Source organism: Argopecten irradians, chromosome 12 (assembly GCF_041381155.1).
Source record: "Argopecten irradians isolate NY chromosome 12, Ai_NY, whole genome shotgun sequence".
NCBI classification, from domain to species: domain Eukaryota; kingdom Metazoa; phylum Mollusca; class Bivalvia; order Pectinida; family Pectinidae; genus Argopecten; species Argopecten irradians.
The window spans coordinates 7,788,261-7,805,154 of NC_091145.1; the positions used below are offsets into that span (position 1 = coordinate 7,788,261).

General features: G+C 35.9%; 1 protein-coding gene across 1 annotated transcript in view; it reads left to right on the forward strand.

Moving 5' to 3' along the window:
* Nucleotides 1-12,269, forward strand: part of LOC138336629 (putative per-hexamer repeat protein 5) — a 73,322-nt gene extending 61,053 nt beyond the window's left edge. Inside the window, exons 34-35 of the mRNA XM_069286152.1 lie at nucleotides 7,510-7,632; nucleotides 9,439-12,269. Of these exons, the coding sequence (XP_069142253.1) occupies nucleotides 7,510-7,632; nucleotides 9,439-9,659 (344 nt within the window). The 3' untranslated portion in view covers nucleotides 9,660-12,269. The remainder of the gene's footprint in view (nucleotides 1-7,509; nucleotides 7,633-9,438) is intronic.
* The last annotated feature ends 4,625 nt before the right edge of the window (nucleotides 12,270-16,894 follow it).

Consider the following 16,894-nt stretch of genomic DNA (forward strand, 5'->3'; position numbering starts at 1 on the left):
TTACTTTTATTTTTGTTGTATTTATTTTTCTGATTTATATATATATGACATTGTTCCCATTGATATAACATTATCTAAAATAAATGATCCTGACCACAGCTGTCATTTTGAAAATAAAAGACATTTTTGTCAACTTGTAGATTGAATCATTTTTAAAGGAATAAAATGCAAATATTACCAGTACCTGAATTATGAAAAAAACTATTTAAAAAAAAAACAACAAAAAAACTACTTATATGGCCGCTTCAAATTGCGAACCCGGATCTCACCTAGTTTCTCAGGGAGCTATTTTAGGTCCATTTATATTTGTGGTTATTTTTATATTAAAGTTAAAAATATTGATGGATTTTGACCAGTATCAAACCACTCCGAGATCTCATTAATACAAAGCAATTTACCGAATTTGGTTGAAATCGGCCAATAAATAATAAAGTTATCGAGCGGAAACCATGAATTAATCTGTTTTGACGGTTTTTATGTCCCGTAACTCTTGCAAATATTGACATGTTTTAACCATCACCGAACTCATCCGAGATGTCATTGATATAAAACATTTATATAAAATTTGGTTGAAATTGAACAATACATATTTAAGTTGTCGAGCGGAAACCATGGAATTATCTGTTTTGACGATTTTAAAGTCCTGTAACTCTTGCAATTATTGAGGGATTGTGACCATTATCGAACTCATTCAAGATCACATTGATATAAATAATTTTCCCGCCTCAAACAAGAATCTTGTATTCCTATTGGTTAAAATGACGCCACGTGATATCCAATATATAGTCGTATTAGGTTAGTAGAAATCGTATCAGGTTTTGACGATAGAGTTATCGTTCTTTGCCCCTAACGTCATTAGCAACAAGATGGCGGTCATGTAACGCTTCGCGACGACGGCAATCAAAAGATATGGAGACAAAATGTTTGAATGATAGCGCTGATGACCATTTTCAAAGCAAACCGAAATCGGGAACACTTATTAAGGATTATTTAACAGAAATGGACCATGACAACGCATTCGAGTTTTCAATGAGGTGAAAATTGTTTTAAGTTTTGAGTCGTTTTGGTTCCCATACTTAGTACATAATGCATTTTATACTTCATTGAAAGGGTCTTCGACGGGATAAATTGGTTACATAGTTACACAGTTTGTTAGTGACCTAATACGGAAAAATATTGGGTCTAAAATAAACTTGTATCAGGCGAGGTTTCGCCTCGCTTGATACAAGTTTATTTTAGACCCACTATTTTTCCGTATTAGGTCACTAACAAACTGTGTAACTAATAATATACTAAATTTGATTGATATCGAACAATAAATACTTCAGTTATCGCCCGGTTATCTCCCTTTATTCACTTATCACCAGGGATCCGTTTTAGGTCTAAGTTCATTTTTGTTGTATTTTTATGTTATATATCATATTGTTACTAGTGACATCAAACTATTTTGAGGTAATTTTAGTGACATTCAGATGTGCAACTTTTGCAGACCAGGAACCAAGATTGTCGCCACGGCATGCAATTGGTAAAAAATGAGCAGAAATAAACATGGTTGCGAACGCATTTAATACAATTATAGATATTGCTGTGCCTAATATATTAAAGGGTTAATTCACTGAGGCTAATCGTTTTACATAACCACGAAGCAAAATAGGACATAAATGTTTTGTTCTACATTCCTTATGAAACTTATAACAAGAAATATTAAAGATGCTCCACCGCCGACATGGCATAAATGATATTCATCATTTGAACAATAATTGGTATTTAATCGTGTATAAGTATGTCTAATTAACACAATAAATGATATAAAATAATGTATTTTGCCTTTGGTGCATGCGCAATCAGTACTTCATTCCATATAGGATATAGTGCCACGGGTTTTTTTCGGGATGCAATTAATTATTTTTCATATTTTTAACTTGAAGCAAAATTAGAAGCTCAAACTTTTCAATGGTGGAAATGGTGTAAAGTAAGTAACTTTTGTATCTGAAGAAAAATACTAAATCGTCTGTTCCTGTTTTTGATAGTGAAAAATTACCTATTGTCAGTGGTGGAGCATCTTTAACAAATTTCACGACATTGTTAAGTTTTTGATTGATACCACTGATGAGTTGATAAAATTACTTTTAGACAAGAACATGCATCTAATAAGGTAAATACATTACTGTAAGAGCGCTTTGAGTAGTTCTAGACAAAACAATCTTTACTACACTGGCAAGGACCAGTGTAACAAAATGGGTTGATATTTAGTATGTAACACTAAGTTTAAAAGTACATTTCATTTAGTACTCATGGGAAAGTGAAACAAACAATAGATTGATAGGTATAGATATGTGATAGTCGGAAGCAGCAGTGTTAGCTTGCGCGGTATCACGTAGTCTGTCATCTTGGGAGATGATATCCAAGATGAGCAGGGCGGAACCTGACTTGCAGTTTATCAAAGCGGTCAGCGGTACAGCCAACATGATAACGCAGCAAAGCGTAAGGTTAAGGTTAGATGGGGATTAGAGATTTTGGGACGCACGTGCCTTTTTAATATATGCACAAAGGGGCGTGGAGCAGAAGGTGTTAGGTTGATAGATATACTGGGGATTGAGAGAGTTGATAGAGAGAGACTCAAGGATGTAGGCCACAAGGCAACATTCCCCGGACGGGGGATCCGAGGAGTTAGGAACTGGAGTATGTATGTAAACGATATGTAATACACAACGTGAAGTACTATTGAAATAACTTTTAACTAAATACCATGTGCATGTGTTGTGTCACACTAGGGTTCGGCATACAAGTCATCCGACCACTATGTGTAATGGCGGACAGTAAGCGAGTTTGAACATTTCACATACATTTAACTACTGGGGGCTTTTCTTGCATATCACAGTAAAACTAACTAATCTTATTTCTATTAGAACTGGTTTGTTTCCGAAATATGTGCAAGATTTAATGTATTCTTAGACTGAACTGTCCCTTTAATTCTAAATGATGTGACTTTAAGCTCACCTGATCCGAAGGGGTGGTAAGCTTATGTCATGGCGCGGCGTCCGTCGTCCGTCCGTCAACAAAATCGCTACTTGTCCTCGAGTTCTGCATGGATTGAAACCAAATTTGGCCAGAAACATCCTTGGGGGAAGGAAAATAGAGTTTGTATAAATTTTGGCTCTGACCCCCGACGGACAGTGGGGATGGGCCCAAACGGGGAAATAGAAGTAAATCCTATAAATCGCTTCTAGACCTATAGTTCTGCATTGATTGAAACCAAATTTGGCCATAATTATCTTTCGGGGAAGGGTAACAGAGTTTGTATAAATTTTGTCTCTGACACTCCCCGGGACAGGAGGGGCAGGGCCCAAAAGGGGGATATAGAGGTAAATCCTATAAATCGCTACTAGTCCTAGAGTTCTGCGTGGAATGAAACCAAATTTGGCAAAAACAACCTTTGGGAAAGGGGAACAGAGATTGTATACATTTTGGCTCTGACCCCCAGGGGGCAGGAGGTGCGGGGTCCTTTAGGGGAAATAGAGGTAAATCCTATAAATTACTACTAGTCCCAGAGTTATGCATGCAATGTAACCAAATTTGGTCAGTAACATCCTTAGGGAGAAAGGAAATAGACTTCTGCATGAATTGAAACTATATTTGGCCAAACCATCCTTGAATGAAGGGGAATAGAGTTTGTATAAATGTTGGCTCTGTCCCTCAGTGGCGGGGCCCAATAGGGGAAATAGAAGTAAATCCTTTAAATTACTACTAGCCCTAGAATTCTACATGGATTGAGAACCAAATTTGGCCAGAAACATCGTTGGGGAAGGGGATTAGATTTTGCCTAGATTTTGGCTCTTACCCCCCGGGGGCAGGAGGAATGGGGCCCAATAGGGGAAATAGAGGTTAATCCTTTAAATCGCTACTAGGCATATAGTTTTGCTTGGATTGTAACCAAATTTGGCTCAGAAAGACCCTTTGGGGAAGGTAACAGAAATTGTATAAATAGCTTTGACCCCAAGGAGCAGAAAGAGTGGGGCCAAATAGGGGAATTAGAGGTAAATATTCACATTTCTTCAGAAAAGAAACAATGAACCTGTATCCTGAACATTACTTGACATTACAAACGAGGTGAGCGTTACAGGCCCTCAGGACCTCTTGTTCTGAGAAATGAAAATGATTAACCAGTAAAACAATGTCACATCATCATTCAGGGGAGGTCACTCTTGTCACTCTGTGGAGACTAGGGAAGCTTTATGTGACAATGTTCTGTCACAATTAAGATTTTACATTTGTCTTAAAATAAAGTTATTTCCCTTGAGCATAATAACATTTTGCTCCTACTCCTTAATGTTGTTTTTATCAGTGGTAACAGAATGTACGTCTTAAAACGCTTAAATGTGCAATTTAATTTCAGACAAAAAGCAGAACGTGACGACAGAAAGGATCATTCTCGAATTGACAAACATAATGGAACTGAACAAATGGAAGTTTACATTCAGAGAAATATGTGATATGCTTATGAAAAATGATTCGTTTCTGAAATAACTGGTTAAGAGCAAAAAAGACAACCCCCCCAACAAAAAAAACACAACCCAAAACAGTTTTAATTAGTCAAATATCAACCGTTTTTATCATCCCACACACTACATATATTATTGTCCGTCCTTCAATGCCATTTGAAGAAAATATACAATTGAGGCCCCATGATTGTGTGACATGACGATTTAACCACCCAAGAGTCGTTTCGCTCTCGGGTGACATAACGACTCTTATTATACGAATGTCGACAATTAATATTATATCAGTAAATGTAGGTTAAGAAGGAGGACAGTTAAAAAAATCAAAAAGAAGAACAGTTAAATAAATTTATTTGGAAACAAACATTTAAATGTTGTCTTATCCTTCCTTTCAAATGCGTCAGCGCAGCCCGTAGACTTGAGGAAATTACGGAACGACTCAACAGATCCCTTTGTAATTCTCTTGATGTTATTAGAATCCTCCGCTTCCACAATCATCTTCCTTTCGTCCACAGAAGGCAGACGATACTGCCAGAAGCCGCAATTACTTGTATTACTTGGGACCTCTCTACAAATATAGGATAGTAGTACGTCACTACTACATAACCGATTTATAGCGCGGTTTTTTTTCAAATTGTAATTTTATTTGGTTAGAAAATAGTCGTTAAGCAATTAAACATATTCAATAGTTCATGGCTTCAAAATTGCAAACTTTAGCAAGCGATTTATTTTCGCTAGCCTACTTCTCGCACAATTAAGCACTTTATATATTATTCACGAAATGAACTCACCGCAAAAATTCAGCTGTTTTAAAGAATTTGATAATACAAAACAAGTATTTCTACATACAAGTCTAACACTGATTTTATATCGTCGAGTTAGCATAATTTCTGTCTTAGAAAAAAATTCTGTGTTTTTTTTTGTTTTTTTTTTCAATTTTTTTTTATTCAATAGACATATAAATAACATTATGTTCCTTTCACAGAAGGACTGGCACACAAATTTCCATATTTAAATAGATTATTCTTATCTTGAACACAAACTTTCACCGCTTTCACATTATTTACAGATATATTCATCATTTATTCATCATTACCTCTCAATCATCCATATCCATTCAAAATAAATTGATATTTGTAATTTCAAATAATTAATTTACATTGTGTATATAATATGTCAGGTAAGGGGAGTCAACTCTAATATAGAAAATCGGTAGAAGGGAGAGAAATCCGAATCACCTATTTTGACATAATTCTGAAATAATATGTTAATGCAGCACTTTTTGTCTACATTAAAAAATATATAAATAAAAATGTTTTCAGTGCGGTAACAGATCACACGACGATTTTTTAATCACGTGATACTGTATAGACTGATCAGAAACTTATAAATTGATGAAGTATAATAATCTCGTATAAGGTTTATTTTGGTGCGAAATTTAGGAAAGCGGGACGACGAGGCACGGCTCTTCGTGTCGAGCACAAAACTTAAACGTGTATTGTAAGATACTAACCGTGTATTCTGTTTATCCTGCAACCATTTGCTGGCTATTTAGTTGGTTTTGCTCGAAGGCGATTCTTTGACGCAGGAAAACAGTCATTCGCAAACAGTTCCAGTAAACCTGTTCAGTTTGTAGTATCACTGAAACAATATGAAATATTCAAAACACACTGATTACCCATCAAAGAATTTCTTTAAATTATATGCAATTTCCTTAAGTCAAGAAAAAACGGCTGTGGATGACGTTTCATTCACCGGAAAGATAATGTTAGGGGGTCCAGTTTGAAAAAGTTCCGTCTTATGTGGAACACATTTACCTGATCTTATTGACGGATAAATAAGAAGTTTATTAGGTATCCATTTAGTGTTTGCAGAATAAAAGCGATATTGATAACATTTCTGGTCAAATGCTGAAACATATTCAATAGCATTTTTATCTCTTAGAATAATTATTAAACAATTATTCCGCGAAATCAAGATTCGGTCTCAAATGAAGATTAAGATTATTCCATCAAACAATACTCGTAATGGTCCCAGTGCTCCAGTTGAGATTAAGGATAAAATACCAATTAAAATCTATCAATTACACCTGAAAATTGTATGAACGGGTTCCAATGACCCCTACAAATATTTGTATTACCCAAACCAATTTTTATTATTTACATCCAGTAAAAGATCATTAGAAATTAAGTAAAATCAAAATAATTCAAGTCATCTGTAAGTGTCTGAATCAACTGTGCTCTTGTTTCAGATGAATAATATCACAACAGCTTATCATATATTACTTTACACTGTAACCACATATGTCAACATATATCTGTTAAATGCTTTGTTCGTAGAGGTCACTTTGCAACAGTGCAAGTACAATTACCGAACCCTCCAAAAATTATCTGGACCACTGCGGTTCATTCTACAACCAAAAGTCATTTTAATTGGTAGAATATCCGAACATTATCAATCTTGAAATATGATCGTTCATTTGAAAAAATGAATAGCTATCTATTACAGCATGATACCTGTCAAAAATTAGAGGTAACTGGGAATAAAGTGTTTGAATTGAACAAATAAGGCCGGGTAAATGCAGCGTACTGAGACACAGATTGAACCATTACTTGCACGTATTTGTAGGTATCAATCAAAAACACATACGTGTAAAAGAACAGGAAACATACCATCATATCACAGAATCGGCACAAGGTACAATGTGATTTGTCTGAATATTAACTAAATAAATTTTGATAAAAAGTTGGAAAGTGTTAACATTTATGGTTTTCAAAGAGTAGGAAGTATCAGCCGATTATATTTTTTCTTGTCGGTATCTTTGAAAATATTTTGTTACACTGGTAAGTCAACTTGGCTTCAACTACCTCAAAATAATTATTTGCCCGAATTTTGTTGAAATCGGACAACAGGTTGTGGAGAGCAAAACGAAGAGTGTTTCAGACGGAATTTTCAAATCAATATTCCTCCATTTTTGGGCATTGAAATTCTTTTGTCTTTCATCTATCAGCAGATACTGACCCTGTCCTCCCTCGACCTGTCGCCACACCAAGTGTCGTAGGCAGGATCATTCTTGCTTTATCGCACAGGATGCCAACTGATGATTGGAAGTTCATATTCAGAGAGATGTGTGGTACGTTGTACTGGATATCTTATCACCATTCTAAATAGATATCCTCTTCACCGGACTCAAAAACAATAGGAATAATAAAATAAATATATATAGTACGATGTACCTGAAGGTGGCGTTACTTAAACCTTTAAATTATTTCTGATCTATAACTATAAACGAATTCCTGATTATCCCAATGCTTATCAAATATGATTTTAAACATGTTGGTGCTAATCTAAAAATAGCATTTCCTGCAAGCGTGTTCCATATTTGTACAACTATTAAAGCGAAAAAGTTCTTACGAATGTCCAATCTTGAATGCTGTGGAAAAAACTTACAATGCATGTTCCCTGATTCCACATATTAATAAAGTCTGTTGTTCGGTTATCATATATATTACTTGCTATTTTAAACATATCTAGCTCCCCTAGGTAATTTGAGTTCACGTAGCTGATAAGGATATGATTACTCCCGGAACTTAGGTATCTGTTGCGCTGCTCACCTATGTACAGACGCAATAATATCAACATACATTAAATTGAAGGCATGCCACACACTTCTTCCTTACTCAAGATGAACTCTAACTAGCGTTTTATTTAAGAAAGAAAAGATCGCATAATTACTGCAAAAGTTGAATTTGTTTTCTTAACTTGTGTACATTTTTGATCTCCAAATGAAAGAAATTTGTCTATAATTACTCCAATATCCATCTCTTCTACCTCATCTTGTATGTGCACATACTGGGATGTCCTATGTGCATGGATTTACATTTCAAATGATTACATTGTTAAAAAGAACAGTTCAAAAGTTTGTTGATATCATCTTGTAGGATATTCACATCGATGTGTCCTCGTATGCTCTTAACACTTTAGTAACATCTACAAATCAGGAAGATCGTTTTTACATATAACGAATAATACAGGTCCAAATACTGATCCTTTAGGTACTCTTGACGTTACATTTGTCCAGTTTGAATTTATATGCGTCGCTGGCTGGCAGTGATAAAACAGTGAATAATTTCTTCACTTATTCTACATGTATATGAATACATATTACTTAAAAGTCTTTTATGTATGTTTTTGGTAATCCATGTATATACAATCAACTACAGCTCCGTTATCTAAAACCTCGGTCCATTTATCAAAGACTTTGAGAAGTTGTGATCTAATTAATCTCCCCGTTACGAATCCATACTGTTTCTTTGATCATAACGAGTTAACCATATGTTTCACAGTAAAACATGTAATATTTTCTTAAACTTTACGCACAATAGACGTTAAGCTGACCGATCTGTAATTCACGGGCTCACACTTATGTGATTTTTTTTTTTTAAATATTGAATAAGAAGGAACAATCTGATTAAAATACAGATCCTTATTATCACTACTTTGATAAGAGGATCTGACAACATCCCAATAGGGGTCACGTTCTGGTGACCTTTGGAAATGGCCAATAAAACTGCTGCTGCCAGAATCTTGTCTGGGAACGAAATCGTTTGAAAAAGCTGTCAGAATCATTTACGTGTATATAATCATCTCGTCCAAAGACCACGACAAAGTTAAATGGATATATATATATACTGGGACGAAATGGAGTAATCAATTGACATAATAATGTGTAGAGAATGCATTTGATCTGAAGTACAAGTGGCAAAAAACTCATCCAAAGTGGACCCCTTATGGGATGTTGTCAGATCCTCTATTGAACGTAGTGGTTATATGCATCTGTACCTTAATCAGATTGAAATAAGAGACTGGGCGATTCGTTGGCCTTAACGGATAAATATAAATTCAAAATTGTTTAATGCACATTTTTTTCCATTTCCAGCGATATGCAAAATGGATTCAGAAACCATAATCTCTGAGGCGGAGTGTAACAACAAGAATAACGTGAGAGAGGTCATATTTCAGTCGCTGAAGAAATGGGAGCTGAAGACAAACTTGGGATCCCCTAGTGAAAAGTTTTCTGCAATTATCACAGCATTGGATAACTTAAAACACGTAAAAATAAAGACTGAATTAGAGGAAATGTTTCAAAATTCAATTTAGGTAATTGACTAATCATTCCGCATTTCATACAAAATGTATTCCTTAGGAATATTTCTAATCCAGACTAGGACATATAGATGTCGAGAACTTATGATTTTCTTAATTGCATCTTAATAACGAACAATTATCGAACAAATAAAATTGTATGCATACACAACACTTGAACGACTGAAATTTTAATACTGTTCTTCTTTATGTGACAAACAGAAAACGCCAACTTCAGAAAATACACCGCGCAGCAGCTAGATACGTCATCAATCGAACAAATCCATATACATATGTATTAATACTCATACCAGCAGAACACAGAAGTTGTGAAAACAGGACACAAATATCTGCTAAAAAGAAAACAGAGAGCAACCTCATTTGCAATCTGATAAAAATAAACAACGTTGATAAGAGGATCTTACAACATCCCAATAGGGGTCACGTTCTGGTGACCTTTGGAAATGGCCAATAAAACTGCTGCTGCCAGAATCTTGACTGGGGACGAAATAGTTTGGAAAGGCTGAATGCATATGTATACTGGGACGAAATAGAGTTATCAATTGACATAACGATGTGTCGAAAATGCATTTGATCCGACGTACACGTGGTAAAAAGGTCTCAGAACATGATGGGATGTTGTCAGATCCTCTATACAACGTAGTGTTTATAAGGATCTGTATTTTAATCAGATTGCCCCATTTGCTACCAGTCAAATATGCGTGATAATCATTACTCAGATTCGTTCACTTGGTAATAGGCAAATTGACCCCTTTTGCCACCGCCCCTCTAGCACCCAGGAGTTTGAATCATCCTTTTGTACAATTTGAAATTTCCATATCATAGGTATGCTACTAGCCATGCGTAGTTAGTTTCACACATGTCTTTGTTTATATGAATAATATTCAATTTAAAACATTTATCCACGTACCATTTGTACAATAGTCGGATCACCGTTGGGCCCATTAGGCTTCCTGTTAAGATTTACAGTTGTTTATGTTGACATAAGACATCATCGAGAGTAGATTATTACTTACATTTATCGAAACAATTGTCATCCCGTATTTCGCCATTTAAACCCACGTAGTTGTATATGATTAGAAAGCAATCATTGTCAAAGCTTATTAGCAACAAATGTGCTTTTAAACATCTGTACTTGTTTTTGTTCAATTTCTCATGAATTCAGTTTTACTTTGAATTTGAAACATTTGCTAAGACACTAGTAATCTGCTTTTCTCTGTACAAATACTGAATGACGACCGAAAGTGAACTATTTTTGTATTTCATTAGTTGTCGAGATAATTTTTTTTTCAAATTTCAATTTGAGACCAAGGCAGCTGAAGTTCCTTTGGGGATATCATCATGTCTAGCAATATGCATTGTATCATTAAAAATAGTATGCAAATGTCTTTTAAGGTTGTTCCTATCAGTTATCTATTTCAATGTCAATTCAAGGATTCACTATTGTTTTCCTGTCACCTTTGCACAAATTGGCGACATTGACCTTAATTAAAAGTTACAGGAGCCAAAAGATATAAGTGACATAAGTCTTTAAACGCCATGATCTTGTTCACCGAACAACCAAATACATGACAATATCCAGTCTGTGGTGTGGTAAGGGTCAAACATTTTTTAGCGTTATAAATTACCTTTGGTTAAGATTTTATAAAGTCACAACGATGCTCCGCCGCCGACAGAGCATAAACGATTCTCATTATAAGAACAATAAATTATATTTAATTGTGTAAATATGTGTGTAATTAACACAAAATTACAAATAAAATACTTTATTTTGTTTTTGATACGCGCTCATTCAGAACTTCATTCTATATACGACATAGTGCCTCGGAGTTTTTTCGGGACACAATTATATACTTTTGAATATGTTCTCAATCAGAACTTCATTCTAAATAGGGTATAGTGTCATGGAGTTTTTTAGGGACACAATTATATACTTTTTAATGGTTTTCTTGAATTGAAATAAAAGAAATACAACTTTTCAATAGTGGTAATGGTGTCAAGAAAGCAACTTTTGTAACTGAAGCAAAATACGTTGTTCATTACTAGGACTATTGCAATCATATTCGGTAGTTACCATAGAATTATTAATAGTTCATTGCAGTTAGAAAGTATTTAAATAATTAAACGTACATGTGTTTACTTTTAAACACATAAAAGTAACTTGAGATCTTTGCATTGAAACTAATTTGTCTGTATACTATTAAAAAGTCCAAAAATATAGCGTTAGTTGTGGAAAGCTATTCAAAAATTTACATTTTATTTCATTTTTAAAAAATGTTTTATTTAGTGTCGAAACCTATTCGATGTAAATGCGTATCGAATAACAGTTTTTGACTGGACCTGCAACGTAATAGAATTTAAGGAAAATATCAAACAAATATACAATGATTATTATTTTAAATTCATAACAACAATTATGTTAATATCACTTTCTTTGCAATTTGTATTGATACAACTAGTGTGTAAAAAAAGTTATTATATATATACGTTTACTTTAAAATTAGCTACTTGATATTTATTTGGAATAGTTGTACTTTTAATTTATAGTAGTAATTCATTGTAGGTGGTGCATTATGTTAAAATAGAAAAATACGAAACAATCAAAAATAAATAAAAGATAGATCAAATATCAATGCTTTTCTTTGTTTGTACTCTGAAACACTCAAAAGACAGACATTAGATACATGCATTTCCGTAGAACTTATTTGCCTAGCCTTTGATGAACGAAAACTGTTACAAATCATTCGGTAAAATATTGCGCGTCTACATTGATAAATTATACAGTCAAAGTAACTTTGTTTTGTCAGTGGCGCTACAGTCTTCGTAAGATTGTGGAGACTCGTTATTATGTGCGGCGTAGAGGCAGCTATAAACGCCCGGTGGTAAACATCACTGTGAAGATCAATGGCATGAGGCAAAGGGTCAGACGCCGGATAATACATATTGCCATGTGATATTGGGACCCCGTTTGACAGAAAAGGGAATGAAGGTCCAGCGTCCATCTGTCCCATCATTGCACTCACTACAACGAAAGTAAAGTCAGTTAATCACATGTATACTAGTAATATAACTGAACATTCTTCCTTCATGTTAGGTTCTTCTGGTGACATTTAAGTAATTATTTGCCGTCATATGGTACGTCACATGCACTGCACATACTGATATAAACATCAATTGATGGTAAAATGTACAAGGATGATGTGTTTGGGTTATTTAATTTATTGTCGCATAAGAGTCATTCAAGCATGACTTTCACACGAGTCTTCAAAAGTTTCAATAACGTATTACTGACGTACATTCTGGTGATATCACAGCAACTTAAAATATTTTGACAATGGATACATCCATACTGGAAACGTTGTTCCGAAATGTCCCAGCTGTCTCATAGATTACAGAAATGTAAGTTTGGTGACTATCTGGGATAGCAACACTTGAAGGGACCATATCAGGATTAATTCGGGCAAGTTTGAATTGTGTTTTTATCAATTAGTTTTCATCTTGGATTTCTGATCGCTCCGACACATAACAACACTTGGTTATCTGACAGTGTCAGGTCGAATTGCCCCAGTATAACTTTAGAAATGTTCAAAATGTGTTTTTAAGATAGCTGTCATGTTGACCATCTTTCCAATTGACCTGGAAAACAACATTTAGTCGGGAGCATGCCCGTGTCATTTTATTTCTTTGTATACCAAACATATATTAATTAATATAGTCATTTATAGACAAACATCCAAGTACATATATTGTATATCTAAACAGCACATTGATGTAACTTTCTATAACGTCATATTTCTTACGGGTATGGAAACATTTACTTAAATAGTTTTCAACATGTATTCTATACGACAACGTACATGTTTAGTATCGGTTACAGAGAGTATTCGCGGCTGCAATCTCGATTAAACTATAAATATCCTCACTTAGCTTAGATCTGACAACATACCGTTAGGGGCCATGTTTCAATTGATGCATGTAATTACTACCATACCAATAGAGTTGGGGCCGCGGTGGCCGAGTGGTTAAGATGTCTCGACATATTACCACAAGCCCTCCACCTCTGGGATGCGGGTTCGAATCCCATGTGGGGCAGTTGCCAGGTACTGACTGCTGGTCGGTGGTTTTTCTCCGGGTACTCCGGCTTTCCTCCACCAACAAACCTGGCACGTCCTTATATGACCATGGCTGTTAATAGGACGTAAAAATAAACCAACCAAACCAATAGAGTTTCACTATTTCAAGGACACACAACATGAATATTTGTTTGTTTGTTTGTTTGATTAATTAAAGTCCTATTAACAGCTATGGTCATGTAAGGACGGCCTCCCATGTATGTGGTGTGTTGCGTGTATGTTGTGCGAGGTGCATGTTTTGGGAGACTGCGGTATATTCATGTTGTGTCTTCTTGTATAGTGGAACTGTTGCCCATTTTATAGTGCTATATCACTGAAGTATGCCGCCAAAGACACCAAGCAACACACCTCACCCGGTCACATTATACTGACAACAGGCGAACCAGTCGTCCCACTCCCTGTATGCTGAGCGCTAAGAAGGAGCAGAAACTACCACTATTATAGTTTGTTTGTTTGTTTGATTTATTAACGTCATATTAACAGCTATGGTCATGTAAGGACGGCCTCCCATGTATGCGTAGTGTTGCGTGTATGTTGTGCGAGGTGCGTGTTTTGGGAGACTGCGGTATATTCGTGTTGTGTCTTCTTGTATAGTGGAACTATTGCCCTTTTTATAGTGCTATATCACTGAAGCATGCCGCCGAAGACACCAAGCAACACACTCCACCCGGTCACATTATACTGACAACGGACCAACCAGTCGTCCCACTCCCTGTATGCTGAGCGCTAAGCAGGAGCAGAAACTACCACTTTTATAGACTTTGGTGTGTCTCGGCCTGGGCACAGAACCCAGAGCCTTCCTCACAGGGGCGAAAGCTCAACTCAAGGCCAAAAGTGAGGCGATGCCAAGGGAGGCATTAGGAAAGATAAAGTCAGTTAGGAAGAAGAGAAAAGATAAGATCCTAAATTTAGTCGCCTTTTACGATCATGCAATAGGGGCAGCAGGTACAATTCTAACGCCCTACCTGCAGGGCCAACCACTATTATAGACTTTGGTGTGTCTCAGCCAGAGGACATAACCCAGAGCCTTCCTCACAGGGGCGACCGCTCAACTCATGGCCAAAAGTGAGGGGGTGCCAAGGGAGGCATTAGGGAAGATAAAGTCAGTTAGGAAGAAGAGAAAAGATAAGATCCTAAATTTAGTCGCCTTTGACGATCATCCCACAGCCTCCAAAAACATACAGCTATCCATACACCGCAATACAGAACACTGAGGCCGCTCTTCAACGACACCGGCTGTTGATAGGACATTTAACCTAATAAACCAAACGAAATCAAACCATCAGGTCCAATTAATTATACTTGAATCCATATCCCATAAAGATGCTACACATAAAATATGAGCGATGACCGTTCCTAGCTCTAAGTCGTTCTATACAGCAATATGGCTAAATAACTCTCAGGCCTTCGGGGCTCAGGCCAGTCATTTACACAATATTGAATTACCACCTTATAAGAATGTTACCAGCCAAAAACCGAATTGTGGTTTTCAAGAAATTGATTACGCAATTATTGACGGACGTACGTCATGGTTTGGCGTAAGTTCACTTTAATTCTTTGAAAATTACTTACTAGATGCATTGTTGTTGTTATTCACCACCGACGGTGGTAGATGCTTGTGAAGGCAAGTCGACTATACGTGACTTATTTACACTTATATAGAACCATCGACTTGTTAAGAAAATCCTACATATACAGCAACAGATGATCTCAATATTGCTGCCAATATTCATTGAAACTATTTAAGTTGGCAGGTCAGGCAGATAAATAACGGCAACAGTTCCACTATACAAGAAGACACAACACGAACATACCGCAGTCTCCCAAAACACGCCCATCGCACTTCACACTGCATTCATGGGAGGTCGTCTTTACATGACCCTCGCTGTTAACAAGACGTTCAAATAATCAAACAAACAAACAAGTTAGATAACGGACAACCAGACAGACTTACTGATTCTAGTATACCTTAACATCGTTACTGTTAGTATAGTTTACACAAGGCCCGAATGAAAAGATTGTTGTTCAGATTATAATGCCTGCTGACTTCCTGTACTTTTGGATAAAGTCTGTGCCTTCCAGTGGCATATTTACTACACACCGCATACATGGGAGGCCGTCATTACATGACTGACTGTTAATAGAACAAAGGTATATTTCATCTTGCGTTTCATAAAACGTATATGTATAAGTATGATAGTCAGAGTATTTCCTCCTGGCTTCGTACAGATAGCAACGCGATTATTCTGGTTAAGTATGGATTATTGAAGTTTCTTAGGATTTTATAATATTTCGTAGTACATACAATGACTGATAACCCGCTTAGAACAAGTACTTGACATATAAGTAGGACTGAGGAGTGACACTGTATTTAGGCGTCACGGATACATAAACAGATCATATATGCCATTTATATAAACAATTGTAGAATTTAAATATTGATAAAACAATTAATCAAAATACATTTACATCGTAGAGATGTTGAAACATTTGTCCGTCGGTGTACGCAAGTTTATTTCATTCGAAATTCAACAGTATTCGCTTAATGACATTATCGTCCCACCAACAGCAAGGGTCATGTAAGGACGGATTCCGGTGTGTTGTGTGTATAAAGTGCGGTGTGTGTTGTGGGAGACTGCGGTATATTTATGTTGTGTTTTCTTGTGTAATGGACCTTTTGCCCTTTTTATAGTGCTATATCACTGAAGCATGCCGCCGAAGACAACATGCAAGCCTACTTCTCTTTTATCCCATTTTGAATCACTACCACGTGTGAAGTATAGAGGAAAATCATATTTTATATAAAAGATTCAGACCACCAGATTCAGAAGAACGGAGCTCAACTAAGAATTTGCTAGTATCCTACTTCTCCTTAACACTTGAGTGATTTATAACACATATGGTAAAAAACAGCAACCGTGTAAGAACCCTATATAAACGGATGATTTGTAAGCTCTACTTTTGTCTTTGTACGATCTTATCTCACTCTACCTCTACCATTCTATACTGAAACATGTGTCTAAGGGCTGAATATTTCACGAATTTCCGGTGAAAAGAAACGGGATGAAGTCAGTACTACTGTGTTGTAATACTTGA